The sequence below is a fragment of the Rutidosis leptorrhynchoides genome, chromosome 1, assembly GCF_046630445.1.
Source record: "Rutidosis leptorrhynchoides isolate AG116_Rl617_1_P2 chromosome 1, CSIRO_AGI_Rlap_v1, whole genome shotgun sequence".
NCBI classification, from domain to species: Eukaryota; Viridiplantae; Streptophyta; class Magnoliopsida; order Asterales; family Asteraceae; genus Rutidosis; species Rutidosis leptorrhynchoides.
Window position 1 is genome coordinate 618447783 of NC_092333.1, and position 19581 is coordinate 618467363.

A 19581-nucleotide genomic window follows, 5' to 3' on the forward strand; every position below is an offset into this window, starting at 1 on the left:
CATACTCATCATATCTTTACCTTTATGTAAATAGAACCAAATAGTAGTACATTTTGGTAATTTGCAAATTTTGTCCCCATAAAGTGACCAATCCAATCCAAGAGTATATTATTAGCAAACAATATACATTAATAAATTGAGCAAAAATGGAACAACTTTTATATTATGACATTACATTGACAAACCTTGAAAATTACAAGAATCATGAAATTATAGTAACTGTTTTTTTTTTTAAGTTACTGTAAAAGTACCAGAAAAGATAAAGTAAACTATGTTTAAACTTGCTTCATCCAAGTAGATTGCTCTCCCCAAATTCGGTTAAATTATCTTTTCGTTGCGATTACCAAACATCACGAAGGTATCTTCCTGCAACTTGTAGATTCTTGACATAAAGTTCTGTCTCAGAGGAGTCTAACGATCCCTGAAATCACCAAAAACGGATGTTAATACAACGTCGATCTTGATACTGTTTCATTTTTTGTGCGTTTTTAATGTAGTTGTAAATTGTAAATACTACTATTTCACAAAACATGAAAGATAACATGCATGTTCTTGGATGATGGTGTGAAGGGTGCGGTGTACATCTTTAGCCATGCCTTTAGCATCACCACATACGTATACATACGCTCCTTCTGAAAGCAACTTCCAAATATCTGAAGCCTGTAAAACGCATAACAATAATTCGTATTATTTATTATTAATCAATTTAACATATTGTCATAAATTATGCTATTCATGGCATTTAGTTGTTTCGGTTACCTTTTGGGCTATTTTATGCTGCACATATTCTTTTGCCCCGCCTTCACGGGAGAAAGCAACGGTAAGCTCAGAAAGAGCACCGGTATTGACAAAGTTGTTAAGTTCATCCTCATATATGAAGTCCTAAAATTTCAAAAAAAGTTAAGATTTAAACAAAACATAATAATTTTTACTTGTTACTTGTTAAAAAATAATAAGTTAAGCTTAAAACTTACGACATTGCGACTCCTACATCCGAAGTACAAATAGGCTGAACCCAGTTCGGTTCCAGCTTCCTTAAGGGCTAATCTTTCTTGAAGAAAACCTCTGAAAGGAGCTAACCCAGTTCCAGGTCCAATCATGATTATCGGGGTTTTAGGGTCAGCAGGGAGTCTGAAGTTAGACGTTCGTACGAAAATAGGAGCCCAGCTGTAATTTTGACTTTCTGACGAAGGAACAGCATTCTGGAATCAACAATGAGTACATCAGTCATGGAAAAAAAAAATTATTTTTTTAACATTGTTTGCAGACCAAAATGGGTGAAGTACCTTCATCCAGGTTGAACAGATTCCTTTGTAAATACGGCATGCAGGTGTTTTTTCAAGAACTAATGCGCATGTAACATGAATCTTGTTGGGTTCCATCCTGTGGTCATAAATCATCGCAGAAGGTTACTAATATGAAATGCAAGTGATAAATGTATACCTGACAAATGGATCGTTGGGTCAAGGATCCAATGATTTGGGTCGAAACGGTTCTTGGGTCAAAACGGGTCAGCTTTTAAATAGGTCAAACAAGTTGGGCTGAGACCCGGGTTGGGTTGGGTCCGGTTGGGTCGAGACCCTTTTTAACCTTAAAACTTTGGGTCGGTTTGGGTCGGGTTGAGTCGAGACCCATTTTTAGTTTTCAATTTTGCATTCAGTTTCAATTTCGCATTTCACGTTGCAGTTTTTATTTTTTCGTTTCAGTTTCACATTTCGCGTTTCAGTTTTCAGTTTTGCATTTCATTATTCGGATTCACGTTTAACTGTTCACATTCGCGTTTTGGTTTTCACATCCGCGTTCAATTTTCAGATTCACGTTTTAGGTTTTGAGACTTCATATATGTCGACCAAATACTTACTTTGGAGACAAAGAAATAGAGTAGTATCGAGGCTGTAAAAGTGGGGCCACAGCCGCAAAGAAAACACCAAGGGGGGGCCTAGCTGATGGGAAAGCCTCCAACACATCAAGAAGACTTCTTCGGCTCGTAACAATCCATTCACCATATTCATCCTGAATAATATTATTATTTTTCATAAACAACTATTTTATTTATATGTTTTCTTGATTGAAAAAATGTGTTAAACTATTTCAGAAATCCAAACCTTGCCTGCACGAGATGCAAGAAATCTTAATCGTTCAGCTTCGGTCGAATCAGAAGCATGAGCAGCTAGAGCTAACAAAGCTGACTGAAATACACATACAATGTTAACAACCATTACTCATTATAAGTTTATTACCTGCTAAAATAATTAACAATTTGTATTACCTTTTTGGGGGAACTTAACAGATCTGCGTAACTAGTCAATGCAGTTCTCAAAGTAGTTGGCGGAAAAGGCGGCTGTAAAACGGGCCCACCGAGTGGCGTTCCGTCCTCGTTATCGGTATGTATCGAGAAATATGTATCGGGTGATAAACCTAACAATCGTTCGGCCTCATCCACAACTTCCTTTTGATTCTCGCAGTATACACCAACATGATCCCCAGTTTCATATCTTAAAAGTTGAGCAAAGAGCACTAATTTTAATAACAATAACTCGTTACATAATCAAAGTTAGGATTTTGCTAACGACGGTCCTAAAGACTGTCGTGAACGCGCTTTAAATAGTTGTACAAAGCGGTTATTAATTTAGTGGTGGCGGTTATACGAATGTACAACTGTCTAAAGCATTTTAACTACGGGCTGTCATTAGCAAAATCCTTACCGTTATTATAAGTTAAGAATTAAGATAACAAAAGAGTAACTAACGAGAGTCCAGTGTTCGAGATGTCAAATTCAAGATGAGTGCACGAGCGATCTGATTCAGGGGTATGAAGCTCCTTTTTAAACGCCACCTTCGATCTGTAGGAGCATAATGCAATCAAGAGTTAACTTAAAGTCTTCTTAACAACGAATAATGGGAAATGTGTATTAAACAACTACTAATTACCTGCTTGGATTTTGAGCATCACGAACAATACGACCATTCGTTAAACTACGGACTAAAACAGATGCAACAGGTTTCTTACTAAACACAACTCGGTACTCTGCAATGGCAGCTGTGTAAGGAGTAGAAGCGGTTAATTTGCCTTCTTCATCAAGAAGCAATTGATCCAACGCGGGCCACACTAATTCTTTCCTGAAAAATCAAGATTTGATCGAATGTTACAAATTTGTTCTTAATTGTGTTTATTGGACTTAGGATTTGTATAAAGTTTGCGTCTTTTTCGATACCATGCACAAAAATCATCTTCAATCATTTGACCATCGTCTCCAAGGCCGATTGGAACAAAGCGTTTAGCACCTGATGTTGGCGAAAACAAAACAGATTAGAACAGTAATAAGTCAAAAGACTACATTAATTACGTTGTTAAGTACAATTAGTAATTTGATTATGGGTTATGTATTAACAATGTATGGAAATGAATGTACCCATCTCTGTTAGACCATCATCAACCGTTTTTGCAATCTACATAAACCATAAAAACAAATTAGTGACAAAACAGTTTATATATTAGCCTAACCAAACACATTGATGCAATTTTGTGTAAAAAGGGCAGCAAGATATAGATCCTCACCTTGTTGAAATGTTCATACTGTCTGTTACCACAACCAAACACTCCATATTGAAGCTTTTCAAGCCAAACTCCTTTATCATCCCCCTATAAAAGTAACATATTGTATAATTTATGAAAAATGATAAACGTAGCCCTAAGGGCTACGTTTAAGCATACCAAAAATAACTTTTTGCCATATTTATAACTCAACTCTACACCATAATTTATATAAAATGTATTAAGGCTAGATTTGGAACATTATCAGTCTACTGAATATATGTGTATTAGTGTATACATATGTATGAACACTTACTTCAGTAAACCAATTATAAAATCTGGCAGAATTATCTGTTGGCTCACCATCTCCATATCTACAAAACAAATTTATTACATAAATAATTAACATCATCTTCATTATCTTATCCCATAAATAACAGATTGATGTGACAGAAATTATTAACTAACAACTATGAAAATTTCCACTTTATTTTTTCTTTCAAAGTTCATTTTCTGTTAGTCAAGCTTTCCAAAAAAAAAAAATATTTTGCTAGTCAACTTAGTAGTTTAAAATTCTCTTTTTGTTTGAAAGTAGAAAAAAATATAGAAATATGAACATGAAAGCTTACGAAGCCAAGAAGAAAATAGCAAAAGTCTCCTTCTTTAATCTTGATGCGTACTCATCATCATCCGCAGCATAATCATCCTACACGATTAAATATATACAAATATTAATACCATTTTATCAATCAAATTGTACTAGCTGCTTTAAATCATACAAAACTTACCAAATCTGTTACTTTAATCACAGCCTTCTCATATCGCACTTTCGCTTCTTCATAAAATTCCTTCAAAATGAAAAAAAAATAAATAAATAAAAAAATCGTTAATCGATCAATATCAACAAAGGAAAAAAAAAAAAAAAAAAAAAAAACACAAAATCAAATACGGAGTATTAATTTACCTTAGCAAAACCTTCAGCAGTTCCAGTTTGCGATCCGTAAAAAATCTTAACTTTCTTTATACCATCAGCAAGAGCAAAACTTAGCTGTCTCTTTGGCACCATGATTTTATTCGAAATCTTGACCTTTTTCTTCGAAGCTGGTTTCCACGTCAAAACGACATAACATCCTACTAAAAATGTAACTGTTGTTGTTACTATCAACAACATGTTATTGTCTTCAAATAACATCGTTAACACTGACGACATGATCTTGATTTTGCTCTATCACTTTCTCGTTAACAACTTAACGACTTCAGTTGTACGTGATCAAAGCAAACTTAATGTCGTTGTTAATGTAATTATCTATATTGAGAAAATGTATCACTTTTTTGTTTGGTTATGTTTTGTGATTAGTGTAGTGGTCACTGATGTGTGTTTAAGGAGGCTTTTATATGGGAAGAAAGTATAGATACAAAGCCTACCAAAACAGACTTGGTCAAACATATACCTTAACCTGGATTTGACTATTGTTAAACAAGCATGTACTTTTTTGTTAATTAAATGTGTTATCACAATCTAAAGATATCATCAGGATACTGAATACATTAACAATTCGATATATTTTTTTCCAACAATTTTGGTTAATTAAATGTGTTATCACAATCTAAAGATATCATCAGGATACTGATTACATTATCAATTCGATATATTTTTTTTTAGCAATTTGTTCAAAAAGGTAACATAAAAGTCAATATTTTCTAATAAAAGGTATATAGGTAGTTTTTTTTAACGGCAATTTTGACATCGAATACTCTCATTTGTCACCCATGCACACGTTCGGGTGAAAACTCGAACCGCTAATTAGGGGACATCGAACCACAATCCATACGGGCATGTGATCGAGCATTTATCCTATCGAGTGGGCCGGTAAAACCTCCCTATAGGGTCAATATATACCACCAGTATTGGTGTTCAATTAATATAATCATGGGCATCCCTAAGGATCGAACCCATGACCTCTCCTTATCCCATGACTCAAGGACATGTTTCTTTGCCCAAAAGAGTGTCTGATTTGAATTTAGTGCGTAATAGGATTCTGATATGAAAAAAGGTAATATTGGTTCACATGTACTTCCACATAGAAGCTACCTCGTCGAATATGATGAGGTGGTGCCACGTCTTCATCTTCTCCAATGAGGTGGTCGCCGGAAAATAGGAATTTGGCCAGAAAATTACATCGAAAAATTTTTTGCCGAAAAATTCGATGACATGGTGCCGGTAAATTCAATGACGTGGCACCACCTCGTCGGATTCGATGAGGCGGCGTCTATGTGGAAGCACATATAGACGGATATTACTTTTATTGGTATCTTTTCACATCAAGATCCTTTTTACGCACTAAATTCAAATCACACCCTTTTGAGCAAAGATAAACTTTTTTTTTTTTAAGGCAAAATATTTTATTAAAATTACTCAAGTACAAGTACAAATATAAATTGAGAATTTATCCCAATACACATGATGATAACACAATATATACAATAAACAAAAATCGAGGGATGCTAAGATGGTATTCTACGACGGTTGTTCATTAATATCACACGAGAAACTTTTGCGGGTTAGTCAACCAACTATGCCAATCGATCTTCAAAGTTTTGCATCTTTTCGAGATCAATTCAAAGCTTTTAACTTGAATTTCATTAAGTGCGACTGGTGAATTCCGACATGATGGGCAAAAATAAACTATATACCCTTTATTGAAAAACGGTGACTTTTATGTTAACTTTTTGGGCAATTTGCCCTATTTTTTTCAATTATTTTTGCTAATTAAATGTGTTATTACAAACAAATTATACATACTACGAGAGTATGTAATGTTTTATTTACATTCTTATACTGTAGTTTGGAGTCTTATGTTTTATACTTAGTTTTATTTTATCGAAAATTGAAAATAGTTAATACGGACATAAACTAAGACAAGGATGAGGAAATGGACAAATATTCCCCGCTTATTTTAATCCAGGTTTTTGTATTTGTGTGTGTGTATAAACGGGTTCGGTTATTTGTTTTTACTAGTATTTTTTATTTATTTATATTTATTATTATTATTATTATTATTATTATTATTATTATTATTATTATTATTATTATTATTATTATTATTATTATTATTATTATATTAATTATATTATTATTATTACTAGTTAGATCTTTTTGGAGTTGATATAATGACGATGTTAGATAACGATAGTTGCGATGTAATAGTAATGAAAGACAAAAGTAAATTATCTATATCAAGACACAAATATTGAATGAAGTACTTTATTAGAATAAAATAACGACAGTAAAGTCAAAAACAATAATAAGAATTTGATAAGAATAAGTAGGACGGATAATATGTAATATGATATGATAAGTGTACTTTGATAGATCTAGTAGTCATTTTTTTCTCCAAGTTTCCCATATTTGAGATACTATAGTGAGTCTTGTCAGGTACTCCGTAGAAGTCATGAATAGTGAATACATCCATAGCTTGTTGTCTTGGGATGATTATCTTTCGGATCTCCTTTAAAGCGTTTTCACGTAGCTGATTAGCCTGTAAAATTAATAAACAAATCCTTATGATATACATGTGTAATGGACGTACTAAGATAATCTGGTATGTTCAAGACATAATCTAAAACATAAGCTCATTATACAAATGGTCTTCAATTAACTAACCCATGTAACCCGCCCAATTTATCATGTGTACTAAGTACACACATAAACATTTGATTAGTTTTTGGTAGGGTTCTACTACTAAACGAATTTAATTGTTTTGTACCACTAAAACAAATAGTTGAGTAGTGATTTCGATTGCTTATTTCTTTTAATGTATTAAGTAAAAGTAGATAGAAGTAGATCACAAATAGCAGAAATCAATTCTTCATTATGATCTTCCCAAATTACCCCGATAATAATTTTAATTCAGTCACAGGAGTTATGATCTTCCTAAACTACGATTTCAGTTAGGTTAGGGTTTAGGTTACGGTTTTAATAGCCTTTTGCGATTGGTGGTGCCTATGGTGGTTGTACGTTAATCAAGATACACATCAGGTTTGTTTCTTAATTTTGTGAAATTTTGCTTAGGTTATGCATTGTAACTTTATAAGTAATTAAATTTGTTGCTGACTTGTGATATGAATTCTAAGTTAAGGCAGTTGTTTCAAGTTCAGCCCCAACACCAATATGACGTCCCCATTTGGCTACTTTAACGATTGTTGCAAAATCACCATCTATGACGATGACATCAGCTTGGTCTTTAACAACATGTAATCATACAATATTATGAGTGCCCTGTTGAAGATGTCTCACAAAGCATACGACCAAAAAAAAAAAGAAAAAAAAGGAAACACTAACTTTAATTTGTAGTCATTTGATTTGTATAAAAATAGAAACATGAACATACACACCTACTACAAAATATTAAGTCAAAAGCTTATCGGATGAAGGTGGATAAATGGGTATCGCAGACGGAAACAATGTTTGTCAACCAAAATAAAAAAGAATACGCCCACCTCTTGCCTAATCTGCTTTAATTTTGTTTTTTCTTCCGTCAATGTAATTATTTCCCCATCATCATCAATAATCTTGTCGCACTTTTCCAATAGTATTTCCGTCGCACCTTTGCAGAATGCACCTTTTTACTGCTCGAGAGAACAGTAATCACAAACATCATATTTTTTTTCTGAGTTAAACGGCTCCATTTTTAGTAGTTCAAACTCGCTATGTGTGACGACCCGGGAATTTCAGACCAAATTTAAACTTAATCTTTATATGTTTCAGATAGGATAAGCAAAGTCTGTAATATTGAGTCTCGAAAAATTTTAGAACTACATTTATGTAACCAATTGCCCTTTGACTATTTTCGACGATTCACGAACAATTATTTGTAAATAAAACATATATATATATATATATATATATATATATATATATATATATATATATATATATATATATATATATATATATATATATATATATATACATACAAAAATCTGATATGTTTAAGTTGTATTATTATTAATGTTATTGATGTCTTCAATAATATAACTAGTATTATTAATATCAATATTAGTAAATAAAATCATCATTTTTATTGGTATTAACGATATCATATTATTATTTGACATTTATTATTATGAGTCTTTATTAATAATATCATTAGTAATATTATATATATATATATATATATATATATATATATATATATATATATATATATATATATATATATATATATATATATATATAACTACAATTATAATTAAATAAATATACACATACTGAATATAGATAACCGATATAAATAATTACACATTACACATACAGATTAAAATAGATATATAAATACATAAATATATGATATATCAATCTGAATACTGAAAAGAGTACGTATTTTGGCTTAACATCACAATCAAAACTTATTGACCTGTCCCTAAATCTGTTAGAAGTCGAACTCGATCCCCTCTCATGTACAGAATCAGATTTGGATGTAAGCCATCTATTTTTTTCTGCTGTCCTTTTTAATCTTGCTGTCCACCTTTAGTTGTTAAAAAAATAATTGAACTAATCAGTGGTAAACGAAATCTAAACAAGTCACAATATCAATTATCAATCGCCAAATCCCTTAAGAGATTCAAACAGAAGTTTAAAAGAACAAAACACCACCCATTTAACCATCTCCATTTATCTATCTCTCTATCTTATGAGATGCTAGAAAATGTCGCCACCACTCATGATCACGACAACCAAAACTTACTTGATTATCACCATCTCCTTCACCCTTCTCCCTCTCCTCCTCTCTCTCATATATCTTTCTCATTGAACTCAATACAAAACACCATTTATTTGTGCTGCCATTCTCTGAACTTGTCACCATCGAGAACCACCCAAATTACCATAAACCCCGGTTCATCAACCCTACACAAACTATACAGTTACTATGGCATCTATTTTCCTTTTCTGTTTCACAACGAACACCACGACTGCAGCTTGAATCTCCCTGTTGCAAACTATCGTGATAACCCCCAAAACTGACTGCTGTATGGGCTATTAATATCAGTTTCTTTTTATTTGGCAATCACAACTACAAATCATTCTTTCTCTCTCGTTGTTTCTATTACTTTGAGAACCTCTAAAACAACACAGCTGCTATATATTCGAAATTTGCAATCATCCAACAACTTTATCACTCAATGATGTTACGTCATGTTTTCTTTATTTTAACCGACAAATGCAAACCCCACTTGAAAGAAATGAGTTGGTGATCTCTTTCAATTAATTTATCCATCATCACTAAATTCTTTAGTGCTCCCCATTTGTGCAAATTGTCGATTATATTTATTGTTATAAAGCAAATTCCACTTGCAATTAAACAAAAAGAGGTTGACTAATATGAGTTATAAATTGGTACCTTTGTGGTTATGGTAGGGTATTAGCACTAGTATTGAGCTATACATGGATGGTGAGTGATGATTGGAATCACTCGGTAATTTTTTTTTCTTCACTTTCTTTGGTCGACGTTCACAAACAAATCCCACCTCCCACTAAACCTTGTCCCATTTAAATTAAACAGGAGGCAAATGATTAAAAATATGGAAGTGGGACAGTGTTATGTTATTAATAAGATTCGTAATTCACGGTTATGTTTATTAACTCCATAATGATGATGAAGTGTATGCATGATGATAACGAAGTCACGAGGAAGATGGAAAGTGATAATGACATCGAGCTAGGATGTGTAACGATGACAATAGGGTTATGGTGAGCTGGAAAAAGATCTTTATATACTACGTATTGATTAAACTGCGTGTCTAAAACAACTATCATTTGGGCCGTATTTTGTTTTGGGTGGAGATCCATTCCAATCTCCTGTTGGGCCGAGATCAATCTTAAAAATGCAGTTAGGCCGAAAGTTAGATTAAGGCTGTTGTTGGGCCGGAAAAGTGTGGATATAGGATTTTATGTCGGGGTTAAAACAGAAAGACTTAAGCAGAGTAAATGGTTTAGGTGTATGTTGGGGTAGCGGGAGGTCGTGGGTTCGAGTCCCGGCTTGGGCGATTTGTTATCTTTTTTGAGCCTTTAAGGTAGTAATCATTTTTATTATTATTATTATTATTATTATTATTATTATTATTATTATTATTATTATTATTATTATTATTATTATTATTACTGTTATTATTATTATTATTATTATTTTTATTATTTTTATTATTTTTATTATTTTTATTATTATTATTATTATTATTATTATTATTATTATTATTATTATTCTTATTATTATTATTATTATTAACATAATTTTAAGACTATTATTATTAATATTATTATTAACATTAGTAATAGTATTATAATTAAGAATATTATTAGTAGTATCATTTTTTATTAAAACTATCACTTTTATTAAAACCATCATTTTATATAAAAATTATCACTTCTAGTATTATTAATATTATAAATATCATTCTTATTAAGTAATATCATTTTTATCATATTTAGGTAAAGTATCATTATTATTAGAATTCTCATAATTATTAAAATTACCATTTTTATTAACATTATTTTATTATCATTATTATTATTTTTAACATTATTATTATTACTATTATTATTATTATTATTATAAGATAACACAACTTTTTATTTATTATTATTAATATTATTGTATCAAATAACAATTAGTTACGTAAAACTATAATTAATACATATAACATACTAAAATAACAAGTATATTACTAATATTAATATATAAACTTATTTGATTATTATTATATGTTTTAATATATATGAATAATATAGGTTCGTGAATCCGAGGCCAACCCTATACTTGTTCAGTGTCGTCATATGTATTTTTACTACAAGATACATTAGGTGAGTTCGTTTGCTCCCTTTTACTCTTTACATTTTTGGGACTGTGAATACATGCGCTATTTTTACAACTGCTTTATTAAATGCTTTTGAAATATGTTTTGAACTGCAAATACATGAAATGATTTTATAAATGTTTGACGAGATAGACACAAGCAAAATATTCCTCGAATGAATTATTATGCAGATAGAAGTTCTGCGGATTATTATTGAATTATGTGGACATGATAATTGCCACCATTGAATTATGTGGACATGACAATTGCCACCATTGAATTATGTAGACATGATAATTGCCACCAGTTGATCTGAATGTTATATATCGAGAGAATGATTTTATACACAGGTTATGTGTATGTTATTTTTGTGCACAAGATATGTGTAAGGTTACTATGATTTATGAAAATGGTTTCGTACACGAGAAAGATGTACTGTATTTAAAAGATATAGCATGCACATTACAGGTGGGTATAGGATTCGGGCCCATTTGTACCATGCAGCATTTAAATTTTGTGGTCTATCAAAATGATGAATTTTATTGTTTTATGATAAACTTATGAACTCACTAACCTTTTGGTTGACACTTGAAAGCATGTTTATTCTCAGGTATAAAAGAAACATTCCGCTGTGCATTTGCTCATTTTAAAGACAGTATTTGGAGTCGATCATCGCAATGGAACCAGTTGTTGGTGACTTCGTCCAGATGGATTAGGACGGGTCATTTCAGTTGGTATCAGAGCGGTGGTCTTAGCGAACCAGGTCTTGCATTAGTGTGTCTAACTAATAGTTGTTTAGATGCATTAGTGGGTTTGGACTTCGACCGTGTCTGCATGTCAAAAGTTTTGCTTATCATTTCGTGTCGAAAATTATTTGCTTATCATCCTTAAAGTCTAGACACGTCTTACTGCCCCTATTGCATAGACAGTGTATAGATAAATTCATATCTTAGTGTATCTGTTATTGTTACCTTTGCCTGACAGCTTCCGTAGATTCCTCCGTAACTTATGGGATTTAAGTATTATATATGCATATGTAAATTATGTATTGCAGGGTACCAATCTACATTCTATAATCTATTTCTTATCGAAAATCCTTCATCTGATCGTACGAGATGAATCCCTCAACCAGTTCGAATCCCTCGGATTTCGACAGCTATTCCGATTTGTAGTTTCACCTAAGCTCCGAAAGCAGTGTCACCAGAATGAATCAACAAATTCATTTGATGGGTTCATAGTCGACTTAATCAATAGAGACGCGCAGAAGGCGATCCCTTCCACTAACCGAATTCACCTCTTGGCGAAGAACCTGAAGCACTTACCGGCGAAGCTATTCGAAACACCATTTTCAGCCTCATTTCCAGAGTATCTCGTCACGACTATATACTATCTCAAATCCTAGATCTTATTCATTCGCTCGTTCCGACCGACAATCATACCGGAGTAATACAAGAAGTCAACGAACTTCATGCTCAAGTAAACAACTAGGAGGATATGGTGCAAAACGTACCATCTTCAGCAACATCACCGGCACCAACAGTACCATCAATAAACAGCACAAGTACCATCAACAATCCATGCCTTAATATCACATTCTGTACCTCGAGCATAATCTTCGTTTTACACCTTGTTCTACGTCGGTTAATTTTCGTTCGACGAATCGTTCTATATCATTTATCTTCACGAAACATGGCGATTATGTAATCTCTAAAGTCTTAGAGATTAGCTATTCTAGCTCAAATCAAAAAGCAAATGAGATTAATATCATATTAATTCATTAAATTCATGATTAAATCTGAAGAAAATATATATGTAAGTATATTTTCATAAAGATTTTAATTAAAAATTCTTTTGTACAAACTGTTAATGTTAAAAACATTTTAACGGGTAGGTAATACCCGAGGAATATTTAGATTTCACATTTATAAGTTACACTGTACATTCTTCGAATCTGATTCAATAGTCATTTACGATCCTACTTACATCCATCGATATACGTATCCGTTCACCACAGAATAACCATTTTCATTCAATTTCATATTTGGATTTTGACTTATCAGAATCCGACAAGTGACATAATGAAGAAAACATTGGACACAATAAAATTTGTTAGAAACAAACAAATTAACTATGATAAATTTTGTTAAGAATCCACGCTAACAAAATCCTAGCTAACTATTCCTAGCTAACTGTTAATTCCGTATTACATTGTAACTATCGCAATTTTTTTTATCGCAATTTTAATTTTCGCAATTTTATTTATAGTCATTTAATTTCTGTTATTTACTTTACGCACTTTATTTATTGTCATTTAAATTTCTGTTATTTATTTTACGCACTTTAAATATCGGGACATGTATACAACGTTTTGACATATCATATCGACGCATCTATATATATTATTTGGAATCACCATAAACACTCTATATGTAGTAATGATCGAGTTCTCTATACATGGTTGAGGTTGATTCTATAATAATATATATACTTTGAGTTGTGATCAAGTCTGAGACATGTACACGGGTCACGATACGTATTAATTAATTCGAATATTATATATTAAACTATATATGATATATTGGACTGTCAACTGTGGACTATCGACTGTGGACTAATAACATTGGACAATTAAAATGAATTAAAATATTGATTATAATATATGAAACTAAACAATTCTTCAAGTTTGCCACTTGATCTCATCTTAAACCTCGTTTGTATCTTGAAAATTACAATCTGCGTTCAAACCTTTCATGATTCTTGAAAATACCTCAATCGAGAGGATGAACCAACCACACTTCATCTACGAAAGGAAAGATTGATGCATACAGTTATGCATCTGAAAACACTCGGAACTTGAGTAAACGTTTAACACGTATCTGTGCTAGCTCCTTTGACATTGTTATTACAGAAAATAACATTGCAATTCTTTTTCAAATTAGCCAATTTTGTCACAGCTCCAGCAGATCAACTTCGACTTTCATCCGGATTAATCTTATTATAACCTTGATATATAAGTTTGCCTTTCATCATCGTTGCCGGAGAACCGTTTATATCCCACCACATTAACAGTAAAATTATCAACAACTTCATTGATCTTTGACTTTCCGAAGAATCAGTACATTGATCATTAAAACCCTATCATGTACTCATCGGCATCTGGTAACGATAGTTGCCACGCCAAATACCGAGAAGCATAAATCATTAACTCTCGAATTTCACAGCGTTCCTACATCAACAGTTATATATCTAGATATAACGTATATATTCTAGACTGATGAATTTCAATTCGAAATCTCTGAATTCCTGAAAAGCACTCTAGCTTACTAATAAGATCTCCGAGTTTTGAAAAAGCTGATGAAGCAGTGAAAACTGAAGACTGCCTTAACAGTCAAAAGTTTGATGATAAAGAATGGAGTGTTGGAAAAGCTCAAAGATTTTGATACTGAAAAATGAATTGAGCAAATCATGAAAGAGACTCTGAACAAGGACTAAACTTGTACATAAAAGAATCCTGATGATTCTGTTTCTGATGAAATCTTTAACGAATACCTTTCTCCTTAATCGCTCTAAATCATTGTGAATGAATTTCTTCATCACAATTTGATTCAAAAATTCTAAGATATTATCGTATCTTTCATTATTAATATCCTCAATATTTCTGAAGATATCTTCATAAATATTCTCGTCCGATATTAATTATTTCTCCGCACTATCTGTGATATATCATAAAAGGAAACTATTTTAGTTTCTAAATTCTGAAAAATTCGAATTTAAATTATGAATGTTTTTGAAGTAGTGTTGGGAACTGATGCATGAGTTAGTATAATATAATGACACTTGATCAACGTGATTATATTACAGTAATTCATACTGAGTTTCTAATGGAACGTGATGATTCATAGATCATATCGTCATCACGTGCCATGTTACATAACTCTTTCATTCAAATTAACTTCTGAACATATCAAGAAAAATATAATCTTGATACTCATATCCTCAGTGATTCTGGTAATTTGACAAATCAAATGCTATTACGTTCTTTCTTGTTTAGAACATTAAGTTCATTCGAAACTCCATATCTACGAATTCTGGACCATTACAAGAGATGCCCAATCGCAAGAAGAAGAAACGAAGGGACAAAGCTCCGAAAAAAAAATCGAGTATAAAATCAGAGAAAATAGGGGGAGTATTAACTGGGGATGATAATGATTATAGAAAACAGAAGCAAGAACTTCGAAGTATAAGGGAAGATATAAAGCCCGATAACAACACATAAATTACAAACCGTGTATATCAATGTTTATAGCAACATAAAGACACGGGAGGATTAAAAGCACTATAACCCCAAGGGCAAAGTAGAAGTAAGCAGATTCCTCTGGTGGTAAATGAAAAAGAAGAATGACGGTAAATATGGTTAATATAATAGTAAGGATCAATACAGGATTAAGCATATTGAAAAATCATTTGGAAGTTTGAATTGAGGAAGAAAGTATAGGAGTGGTGAAAATAATGGAACGGAAGAAATTCATTTATAGTAATAATACCAGACAAAGCAGTCGAGACAAATAATCGCATTTAATTATAGAGATCTTAATTACCTTATTCACCAAAGAATCAGATCTTTTAGATTTTAAAGATTTTCTCTAAATCCCTTGAATTCCGGAATTCAAACGTGACTACGTCAAAAGTAAGACGAATCGTAAATTCCTCATTTCACTCTTTTGTGACAGCTTCACTCGTACGTTTTGCGTAATCGAATTGTTTTATCAATATTACTCAATGATGATAAAACTCTATTTATCAACTCATATTCGCCATGAAAACATTTTTATTGTTAGCCATGACGACCTCACTCAAATTTCGGGACGAAATTTCTTTAACGGGTAGGTACTGTGACGACCCGGGAATTTCCGACCAAATTTAAACTTAATCTTTATATGTTTCAGATAGGATAAGCAAAGTCTGTAATATTGAGTCTCAAAAAATTTTAGAACTACATTCATGTAACCAATTACCCTTTGACTATTTTCGACGATTCACGAACAATTATTTGTAAATAAAACATATATATATATATATATATATATATATATATATATATATATATATATATATATATATATATATATATATACATACAAAAATCTGATATGTTTAAGTTGTATTATTATTAATGTTATTGATGTCTTCAATAATATAACTAGTATTATTAATATCAATATTAGTAAATAAAATCATCATTTTTATTAGTATTAACGATATCATATTATTATTTGACATTTATTATTATGAGTCTTTATTAATAATATCATTAGTAATATTATTATTATTATTATTATTATATATATATATATATATATATATAAAATTAATATATATAACTACAATTATAATTAAATAAATATACACATACTGAATATAGATAACCGATATAAATAATTACACATACAGATTAAAATAGATATATAAATACATAAATATATGATATATCAATCTGAATACTGAAAAGAGTATGTATTTTGGCTTAACATCACAATCAAAACTTATTGACCTGTCCCTAAATCTGTTAGAAGTTGAACTCAATCCCCTCTCATGTACAGAATCAGATTTGGATGTAAGCCATCTATTTTTTTCTGCTGTCCTTTTTAATCTTGCTGTCCACCTTTAGTTGTTAAAAAAATAATTGAACTAATCAGTGGTAAACGAAATCTAAACAAGTCACAATATCAATTATCAATCGCCAAATCCCTTAAGAGATTCAAACAGAAGATTAAAAGAACAAAACACCACCCATTTAACCATCTCCATTTATCTATCTCTCTATCTTATGAGATGCTAGAAAATGTCGCCACCACTCATGATCACGACAACCAAAACTTACTTGATTATCACCATCTCCTTCACCCTTCTCCCTCTCCTCCTCTCTCTCATATATCTTTCTCATTGAACTCAATACAAAACACCATTTATTTGTGCTGCCATTCTCTGAACTTATCACCATCGAGAACCACCCAAATTACCATAAACCCCGGTTCATCAACCCTACACAAACTATACAGTTACTATGGCATCTATTTTCCTTTCCTGTTTCACAACGAACACCACGGCTGCAGCTTGAATCTCCCTGTTGCAAACTATCGTGATAACCCCCAAAACTGACTGCTGTATGAGCTATTAATATCAGTTTCTTTTTATTTGGCAATCACAACTACAAATCATTTTTTCTCTCTCGTTGTTTCTATTACTTTGAGAACCTCTAAAACAACACAGCTGCTATATATTCGAAATTTGCAATCATCCAACAACTTTATCACTCAATGATGTTACGTCATGTTTTCTTTATTTTAACCGACAAATGCAAACCCCACTTGAAAGAAATGAGTTGGTGATCTCTTTCAATTAATTTATCCATCTTCACTAAATTCTTTAGTGCTCCCCATTTGTGCAAATTGTCGATTATATTTATTGTTATAAAGCAAATTCCACTTGCAAATAAACAAAAAGAGGTTGACTAATATGAGTTATAAATTGGTACCTTTGTGGTTATGGTAGGGTATTAGCACTAGTATTGAGCTATACGTGGATGGTGAGTGATGATTGGAATCACTCGGTAATTTTTTTTTTTCACTTTCTTTGGTCGACGTTCACAAACAAATCCCACCTCCCACTAAACCTTGTCCCATTTAAATTAAACAGGAGGCAAATGATTAAAAATATGGAAGTGGGACAGTGTTATGTTATTAATAAGATTCGTAATTCACGGTTATGTTTATTAACTGCATAATGATGATGAAGTGTATGCATGATGATAACGAAGTCACGAGGAAGATGGAAAGTGATAATGACATCGAGCTAGGATGTGTAACGATGACAATAGGGTTATTGTGAGCTGGAAAAAGATCTTTATATACTACGTATTGATTAAACTGCGTGTCTAAAACAACTATCATTTGGGCCGTATTTTGTTTTGGGTGGAGATCCATTCCAATCTCCTGTTGGGCCGAGATCAATCTTAAAAATGCAGTTGGGCCGAAAGTTAGATTAAGGCTGTTGTTGGGCCGGAAAAGTGTGGATATAGGATTTTATATCGGGGTTAAAACAGAAAGACTTAAGCAGAGTAAATGGTTTAGGTGTATGTTGGGGTAGCGGGAGGTCGTGGGTTCGAGTCCCGGCTTGGGCGATTTGTTATCTTTTTTGAGCCTTTAAGGTAGTAATCATTATTATTATTATTATTATTATTATTATTATTATTATTATTATTATTATTATTATTATTATTATTATTATTATTATTATTATTATTATTACTATTATTATTATTATTATCATTATTATTATTATTATTCTTATTATTATTATAATTATTATTATTATTATTATTATTATTATTATTATTATTATTAACATAATTTTAAGACTATTATTATTAATATTATTATTAACATTAGTAATAGTATTATAATTAAGAATATTATTAGTAGTATCATTTTTATTAAAACTATCACTTTTATTAAAACCATCATTTTATATAAAAATTATCACTTATAGTATTATTAATATTATAAATATCATTCTTATTAAGTAATATCATTTTTATCATATTTAGGTAAAGTATCATTATTATTAGAATTCTCATAATTATTAAAATTACCATTTTTATTAACATTATTTTATTATCATTATTATTATTTTTAACATTATTATTATTACTATTATTATTATTATTATTATTATTATAAGATAACACAACTTTTTATTTATTATTATTAATATTATTGTATCAAATAACAATTAGTTACGTAAAACTATAATTAATACATATAACATACTAAAATAACAAGTATATTACTAATATTAATATATAAACTTATTTGATTATTATTATATGTTTTAATATATATGAATAATATAGGTTCGTGAATCCGAGGCCAACCCTATACTTGTTCAGTGTCGTCATATGTATTTTTACTACAAGATACATTAGGTGAGTTCGTTTGCTCCCTTTTACTCTTTACATTTTTGGGACTGAGAATACATGCGCTATTTTTACAACTGCTTTATTAAATGCTTTTGAAATATGTTTTGAACTGCAAATACATGAAATGATTTTATAAATGTTTGACGAGATAGACACAAGCAAAACATTCCTCGAATGAATTATTATGCAGATAGAAGTTCTGCGAATTATTATTG

At 31.1% G+C, this 19581-nt stretch overlaps 1 protein-coding gene across 1 annotated transcript; it reads right to left on the minus strand.

The window, feature by feature from the left end:
• Positions 1-256: 256 nt before the first annotated feature.
• Positions 257-4726, minus strand: LOC139885540 (NADPH--cytochrome P450 reductase 2-like). The gene is made up of 17 exons (XM_071869293.1): positions 4499-4726; positions 4323-4382; positions 4164-4240; positions 3851-3908; positions 3559-3642; positions 3413-3449; positions 3215-3284; positions 2931-3119; positions 2750-2842; positions 2270-2495; positions 2106-2189; positions 1862-2013; positions 1287-1383; positions 975-1202; positions 760-882; positions 547-660; positions 257-421 (listed from the first exon to the last, which is right to left on the minus strand). Exons 1-17 carry the CDS (start codon positions 4724-4726, stop codon positions 341-343), a joined length of 2001 nt encoding a protein of 666 aa, XP_071725394.1. The 3' UTR covers positions 257-340.
• Between the last annotated feature and the right edge of the window lie 14855 nt (positions 4727-19581).